Here is an 8,768-nt window from a genome sequence, read left to right as displayed (position 1 = left end):
GGTAAAACAATCATTATTTTACAAACAAGGTAAATTGGTTGTTGTTGGGAAATATATACAACCAGCATGTTGCTATAAACTGTTTTAATATTTTATTTGTACAAATATAATGTGTACAGATACAGTTACAAGAGGTATAAACAGCCGGAGGACAGCATAAATATACTCGAGTATACACAGTGATCTTCAATTAGAAAACATCAATATTGTTAATCAACTAAGCTATTGAGTTCTGAACATAATAGAAGAGGAATTGCCCAAAAGAATTACTGACAAAACAATTATCCACTCAATCTCACATGGAGAGGAATGTATTGCATAAAAAGTATGGCGGGCAAACTTTTCTGAATGTTGATTTTCATACATGTATTTGGTTATGCACCACTAAATGTCCCAACTTGGTCGTGTTTCTATACATCTACTGCCCAGGAGCTGCTAGACTTTTGTCCATGAACTTCCTCTTCACAAAGCACATCCACCACTGAAAAACAGTCATAAATAAAGTTACATTTATTGTACTGTCAAAGCATTAATTTCCAAATCATTTATTTTATTACATAATGCCATTGGTATTGTTTCTCATTTAACAAACATCAATTTCGCATGAAAGACTGCTCAAAACCAAACTCACATTTTCTAACTTAAAAAAATTGAAAATTAACTTCAATTCCTCTAAATTAATAGGTAAAAGTTTAAAATTCTTCATAGTAACATTTCTTCTTAAAATTTATGATTGACTATCTTTATTTTACATATACTATATAACTTTTACAGATGTTCAAATTTAAATGTCTTTGTGGTAATTATATAAGGCAACAGACCATAAAAGGTGCATAATAACATCAAAGAGGAAGAAAAGTCATGTGTGCAACCGTGGTACAGCTCTTGTTAAAAGATGTAATTGTACGTTTTGTACTGACTGTACTGTTGATGAACGAATAGAGAACACTTGTTGCCATTAACTTCTTAACTAACACATTATCATATTTGTTCATAGTATGTCTTTGCTTTTAACCAATAAACTCATACCTCCAATTTACCACAAAACATATAATGTATCTTTTATATTGAATCACTTAAAAATAGCCCTTCTAATATGTGTGTTTAATTATGACTGTAACTTTGAATTTCCTTCTGGATGTTCTGGTAATTTGTTTAATGTATTCCATACTTCAGTCTGACAAGTTACGGGACAAAATTAGTGACCTGAAAATCTATAAGGGTCATTTGCCAGTCATGATCAATGTACCTATGAAGTTTCATGATCCTAGGCGTAAGCATTCTTGTGTTATCATCCGGAAACCATTTTACTATTTCAAGTCACTGTGACCTTGCCCTTTGACCTGGTGACCTGAAAATCAATAGGGGTCAGCTTCCAGTCATGATCAATGTACCTATGAAGTTTCATGATCCCATGCCTAAGCATTCTTGAGTTATCATCCGGAAACCATTTTACTATTTCAAGTCACTGTGACCTTGACCTTTGACCTAGTGACCTAAAAATCAATAGGGGTCATCTGCCAGCCATGATCAATGTACCTATGAAGTTTCATGATCCTAGGCCTAAGCGTTCTTGAGTTATCATCCGGAAACCATTTTGTGGACGGACCAACCAACATGTGCAAAACAATATGCCCCCTCTTCTTCGAAGTAGGGCATAATAAGTGTGACATTACAGCACTCACCTTAGAGGGCTTGTCAGTCTCTGGGTCGAAGACCTTGTCACACATCCGAATACCCACTTCCTGTCTGATTTGTTGCAAGTATGCCCTCATAGTATCTGCAATAATAAAGCATTTGATTAACAGCAAACTTTAACTTGTTTAAACAAAATATAAATAGTTTCAACTTTGTTTTAAAGCATAATGACAACTTAAATATTTAACAGTTCTCCTGCTAGAAATAAATAAACTTGCGAAATACCCATTCCGAATGTACTTATAATTTACACCAGTAATCATTAGGGATAACAGGCTCCTGCTCCAGATGTGCCCTAATTTACAATTCCTTGTCATCGGCAAGGCTTAAACGAATGTACCAGACATTATATATAGAGCGTCTTGCTGCTTATATATGATCAGAAAAATCAATACCTGAAGTCAATATAGATGTGGATGCCATTAAAGGTATCTTTTCCTAAGTGAGAGCTAGGTGTATACAGAGAGCAAGCATGTGCATACATGATCTAACAGAGGTATCTTTTCCTAAGTGAGAGCTAGGTGTATACAGAGAGCAAGCATGTGCATACATGATCTAACAGCTGTCAACTAGAGCTAGGTGTATACAGGTAGCTAGCATGTGCATACATGATCTAACAGCTGTCTAGTAGAGCTAGGCATATACAGAGAGCTAGCATGTGCGTACATGATCAAACAGCTGTCTAATAGAGCAAGGTGTATGCAGAGAGCTAGCATGAGCGTACATGATCTAACAGCTGTCTAGTAGAGTTAGGCGTATACAGAGAGCTAGCATTTTCACACATGATCTAACAGCTGTCTAGTAGAGCCAGGTGTATACAGAGAGCTAGCATGTGCTTACATGATCTAACAGCTGTCCAGTAGAGCTAAGTGTATACAGAGAGCTAGCATGTGCTTAAAAATTTAACAGCTGTCTACTAGAGCTAGGTGTATACAGAAAGCTAGCATTTGCGTACATGATCAAACAGCTGTCTTGTAGAGCCAGGTGTTTACAGAGAGCTAGCATGTGCAAACATGATTTAACAGCTGTCTAGTAGAGCTAGGTGTATACAGAGAGCTAGCTTGTACATACATGATCTAACAGCTGTCTAGTAGAGCCAGGTGTTAACAGAGAGCTAGCATGTATGTACATGATCTACCAGCTGTCTAGTATAGCTAGGTGTATACAGAGAGCTAGCATGTGCATACATGGTCTAATAGCTGTCTAGTTACAGGGTCATTGTTGGTATTCAAGAAGGTTGAACTATGCATCTAAGCATTTTAATCCATGGCATACTGTATTTTGTGCTATTAATTTTTTATATGATGTATGGTTCTCCATCATTCTTCAACAGCAAAAGAAAAAAGAATCAATGCAAGATGTTGCCAAACAGAACAATAACAGCGTCATTCATGTAAACTTTAGTCTTCCATTCAGCATTGATGATGTCTTTATAAAATTTTGTCAAAAACTTGCTCTGTCAAAATTAAGTGTGAAATAAAACAAAGCACAACATTTTAAAGATGAAGTTAGACAAGAGTATAGGTTTACTGGTGTTATAAAGTCAAATTGGATAAGGCAACCACATTGAAGCGTGACAAATTGTATTGGGACACTTGACGTCTAGGGTACAGAATAGAACTTTATTGTGGAGTCAGTCATTTTTAAATGTTTCATGCAAATAGAATATTTAACAATTTAAAGAATGAAGCTATAACTTTTTCTTCTTTTTGTGTTTAATTCCCATGTACATACAAAGGCTTTTTCTTAACCAGTAACTTTTGTACAGAATAGTTTCAAGTCATATTTTGGTTTAAAATATAAGCATTGTATTGTATAACTCTGTGAACCAAAAACTTGCACACTAAAGTAATGAAGTGATAAGAATGGTGTGTTACCTTCTTCTGCTTTGCTGGAGGGCTTTGAGAACATTGCATTGAGTGGGAACTTTGGCTCGCCTGGAATGGGGTAGTTGATAATGCCTAAAGTGTACATCTCCTTCTGTCCTTCATTCTTTGAATTGCACTGAAAACATTTATTGTAAACATGAAGTTCATTTATCATTCAAAACAATGATAAACATGTATGGCGGTGCAAGGAAACATACGATTGGTAAAGGTACTAAAATATAACACAATAATTAAAGTGTGAATATTTATAACATTTCAGTACAGAAAGGGTTGATACAGTTACAAAAAAAATTAACCCTCATAAAAAATAACATGAACACTTTAATAATACCAAGATATTAAGAGCTTTATCATGCAAAAATGGGTCTTATGCCAAAGGCAAACAGCTAAACTCTAAGCTTTAAAGACATGCAAGTTTTTCATTCCTGAATAGAGTAGCTCTGACTAAACTAGGTCTGGAGCTAAGCTAGCCGAATATGGCATAATATCCTTTATTGCATCATGAAGCTCATAATAAAGACTTGTGCAGTGCATATCAACTTACCCGTTGCAACTTTTTGAGACATTCACTCATGTATAGAGTTATGTAGATCAAGGTCCTATCTGCTTCACTCTGTAAGAAATCCATACATGAATTCGTAGCTTATACTATAAGGTTATGTACGAAAACTAACGTAATAAAATCTTACAAATGCATACCAATAAAGCTAACATCAATCATGTTCAGGTTAATTATTTCAGTTTTTCTTTTTGGTGGATTTTGTAATTGTTTGTGGTACATGGATGCAAGTCACATGTAGATGTTTGAACAGTTTTTTTTAAATACTGTCCTACATTAACCTAAAATGCAACGCATCTTAACTTAATGCAATATTTAGCAGAATTTAGCAGAATAAGGTTTGTGAATGTGAAACATAAACACTAACAATACGGCTAGTAAATCAGTTACCTTTATTTCATAAGTTCTGAAGAAGATATTTGCCTTGAAGAAAGAAATTGCTTCGTCTATAATATCAAAATCTGTAGCTGCAAATAAATCAATATCAGAGTTTATATTGAAAGCAGCAAAAATATAACAATACATCACTATATAACATAATGGTTATTAAGGGGTGTTGCTGCAGTTTTGCTTAATTTTTTCCCATCTTATAGATTTTATCCAAAAGTTATATTTAAGATATAATTACAAATACTATATGAAAAATGAAATAAAAACATAGGGTAATCAGCCTTGTTTTGATTTTATTTACCATTATATAACATGTACATTTTCAATAAAACTGAAAAATCTCTAAATGCGTAAAAATAATTAATAACATATAAAATTGGCAACATGTAGATATTATATAAGCTAAGATACATCATATACCATTTAATTAAAACACACACTACCAATAAATGGAGAACACAAGTTAAATTATTTTTTTTTATTTTTTTATAACTTTTATGGCACTAAAAAAAATTTCATTTTTTTTTACTATTGTTACCACATAAATGGATTTTTTTTTCTGTCTAATAGAATTCTGAGAAACTGCTCAAATATGTTCATCCACGTATTGTCATCATAAAACACAAATAAAAAAAGCGAGTCACCGCACTTTTAACAGGTATTTTTTGTTTTAACTATCCCTACCATCAACGTCAAATTTCATTAAATACAGCAATTAGGCAAAACCCAAGTAACGGTACATAGATTGTTAGAAACATGCATAAACATTAGAAATTGTTTACAATCTTAACTGGGATCACAACAGCTAACCAAAAGACATTAATAAAAGACAACATTTAATCACAAACAGAATACCATACAGTATCAAACTCGACCTTAATCATTAATAACTCACAATGTCATGTACATGTTCACAGATTTCAGCATGTTTTAAAGTTTGTGATTAAATTCTTTAAATTGATAAATGTAAACAACAGGACTAAAGAGCTCCAGTATAAAACAAGAATGGAATTAAAGAAAGTAAAAAAAGTAATAAAAAAAAGTTGACCCCACCTGGGATCGAACCACTGACAATCATATTATGAACCAACTCGGTCATTTCTGATGATTGTGATAACACAAAAATTGAGTTGTGATAATAGCATCATCGGTGTGGCTATAAATATATCATTGGATAAATAAACTGCCGCAACACCCCTGAAAAGGACTTACTGATTTTCTTGTGTTTTTTTAAATATCATTAAATTCATACTAACAACACTTTAATATTTATACTAGTTTTAAATAACAATACTAACAAGAGAAAAAAGTGCCTGCCCTTAGAATCAACCCAGGCCATCTTGAAGTAACTGCTAATACATGTACCACTTTACAACCCAGGCTTTTTCATTTGTAACTCAATATTCTTTATTGGTTATACACACTTTTGCTAAATTATCGATGAAAAGCGTTGCAAACATATAATACCTTTACTATTTGGATTGATGATGATCAATTATGAAACATATTGTAAACAATATACCCCAGAGGCATTGCAATCAATCAGATTAATAGAATTTATACCATGAATAATTACAAAATAAATTTAAAAATTTACTGCTTTTAACATAAGTTTTTGTATTTTGGTTCTCAAGTCGTCTTGTTAGAATTAGAAAATGTTTTATTTAAAATTGTTTTTCTCACAACTTGGTGAATTTGGATTTATTCATGATGACACTTCATGCTAGTTTTTCTTAATACTAATTTCCAGTACTTACTATCTTTCGGTGCTGGTCCTTTATATGATGTTCGAAGTGGCAGGAGGGCCATATTCCCAACCAACTTTGGAGGTTCAGTAAATTTTGAATGATAAGCCTGCAAAATAAATTGTATACTGTATACCGGTACTTTTTCTGTTTGGCTGCCTATAGTATTCCTTGTTCTCATCAGACCAGACTGAGCATACATGTAGTAACAAACATTAGCAACCAATCACAAGGGTCAGACCGATGAGAAACATTGTACATGATAACGATTACTAAGGAAAAAAATCTTGCCAACACTTTGGGAAATAGAGCCAATTAACATACAGTTTTTTGTTTTCATGTCCAATAATACGAAATCTAAAGATTGATATCTCAAACAGGTGCGTTTTAAAATTGTTTATCTAAAAATAGTATTAGTAGGGCTTGCTTGGTCATTGACAGCTCGGGTACTACTTTTATGTACCCCGGGTACTCTTAAGTATACTTAAACATACCTCGGGTACGGAAAATATACTAACACATACCCGGCAAATTCAGACTGTACCCGAGTTTTATTCCTGCCCAAAATACCATGTTGTAAAACCTGCTATGGAATACAAAACAAAATACTCTTTGAATAAAACCTGCCTCAACATGCTTTTTGAGTAAGAGTTTCGATAATATAGATCTTTTTAAAATAGAATATTGACATAAAAATGAACATACTTAATTTTGAACAAGAGGCCCATGAGGGCCTTAATTGCTCTACTGCTATAAACACTGTGCATGTTTGTAAAGAATAAGATTGAAACTGTGTACTAAATCATGTAAACAAGGAGAATTTTCTCGAATTCAAGGGGAGATTATTGTGTACTTATTTCTCCGATACTGCTCATATTCAATAGGGTTCAAGTCCTCATTGATATAAAGATACTATGCAAATTTGGAAATATTTGGATGAAAACTGTGGAATTAATTGCATAAACAAGCGGGATTTCAAAATTTTCTGATATTCAAGGGGAAGTCATTCTGGACTTATTGCTTCAATATTGCTCTTTTTAAACAAGGGCTGTTTGTAAAACATGCCTCATATGGGCTGTCAGTTGTAGTGGCAGCATTGTGTGAATTCGTTTTTTGTCACTGTGACCTTGACCTTTAACCTAGTGACCTGAAAATCAATATGGGTCATGATCAATGTACCTATAAAGTTTCATGATCCTAGGCCCTATTATTTTTGAGTTATCATCCAGAAACCATTTTACTGTTTTTAGTCACTGTGACCTTGACCTTTGACCTGAAAATCAATAGGGGTCATCTGCCAGTCATGATCAATGTACCTATGAAGTTTCATGATCCTATGCGTAAGCATTCTTGAGTTATCATCCGGAAACCATTTTACTGTTTCGAGTCACTGTGACCTTGACCTTTGACCTAGTGACCCGAAAATGAAAAGGGGTCATCAGCCAGTCATGATCAATGTACCTATGAAGTTTCATGATCCTAGGCCTAAGCATTCTTGTGTTAATACAAATACAAACTGTGGACTTTAATGGATAAACAAGAAAAGTCTAACGCACACACACACACACACACACAGACAGACGGACACCATGCCATCCAAAAAAAAAACAACTTGGCACCGACAACGACAATAGCGATGAAGTGTTAAAATTCTCATGTACGTTTCAATTTATTCTCCGTACCCAGAATTCATTTAAGTAGAGTACCCGGGGTACATTTAAGTAGTACCCGAGCCGACAATTACCAATCAAGCATTAGTAGGTGTATTAATTGGGATAGCATGAAAACCAAAAAGTAAAAACACAATCTAGATATTTACACATAACACAATTAAAATTTCTGAACAGAAATTTAATATGAACTGAATTGAACAGTTTTGAGATTACTTGAGGAAGTAAAGTCTAATTGATCTGAACAGATGGATCCCTGGTTAACCTTTAAATTTGAAATATATATCAATAAAATATATGAATTGATTCACATGTATGCAATGATTGTTTACAGTGTTTGTCAAGACAAAGTTATTATTATCTTTTTTTCTTTTCCAAACAAGTCACTGTGTCAGTCACACCCCAATTAATTCCCGTCCCTTCTAATTTTCATATTATAGTACTTTAGCAAGTTTCGACTTTACAATAGAAAAATATTATATTGTAATAACAATTAACCCATATCAACAAACTTGTAACACTGTTTGTGATATTGTTAATCATAAAATTTTATACTCACTGGCATTTTCAGAACTTGTGTATCCTTACTTGAACACTTCCGGGTGGGTCACGTGACTACGTGTGCATGAACATTAATTGTAAATGGAAATTTATAAATAAATTGTTAATTAAATAAAAAAACAACAACAGTTTTTTAATTCCAAATTCGTTCTGTAACTGTATTGGCGTAATAAAATATGTAACAACACCTATAATATTAAATGATGATTGATGTAAGCGATCTTTAATGTGGAATATGAAACAACAACAACTAGTC

The 8,768-nt window shown here is 33.2% G+C and overlaps 1 protein-coding gene across 1 annotated transcript; it reads right to left on the bottom strand.

Annotated features, from left to right (window-relative positions):
* Positions 1-77: 77 nt before the first annotated feature.
* On the bottom strand, positions 78-8,671 carry LOC127842093 (actin-related protein 2/3 complex subunit 3-A-like). Its single transcript, XM_052371415.1, has 7 exons — positions 8,511-8,671; positions 6,294-6,390; positions 4,537-4,613; positions 4,132-4,200; positions 3,576-3,702; positions 1,686-1,780; positions 78-481 (listed from the first exon to the last, which is right to left on the bottom strand). The coding sequence occupies exons 1-7, from the start codon at positions 8,514-8,516 to the stop codon at positions 419-421; spliced, it is 534 nt and encodes a 177-aa protein (XP_052227375.1). The 5' UTR covers positions 8,517-8,671; the 3' UTR covers positions 78-418.
* Positions 8,672-8,768: the final 97 nt, after the last annotated feature.

The sequence above is a fragment of the Dreissena polymorpha genome, chromosome 1, assembly GCF_020536995.1.
Source record: "Dreissena polymorpha isolate Duluth1 chromosome 1, UMN_Dpol_1.0, whole genome shotgun sequence".
Taxonomy (NCBI): Eukaryota; Metazoa; Mollusca; class Bivalvia; order Myida; family Dreissenidae; genus Dreissena; species Dreissena polymorpha.
The sequence above is the reverse complement of the archived record's forward strand: the minus strand, read 5'-3'. Positions and strand labels throughout refer to the sequence as shown.

Excerpts from the sequence above, each read along its gene's own strand:
- LOC127842093 (XM_052371415.1), bottom strand. Across the intron at positions 4,614-6,293 it reads AGGACCAGCACCGAAAGATA|CTACAGATTTTGATATTATA; the intron begins GTAAGTACTGGA and ends ATTTATTTGCAG. Across the intron at positions 4,201-4,536 it reads TCAGAACTTATGAAATAAAG|AGTGAAGCAGATAGGACCTT; the intron begins GTAACTGATTTA and ends GATTTCTTACAG.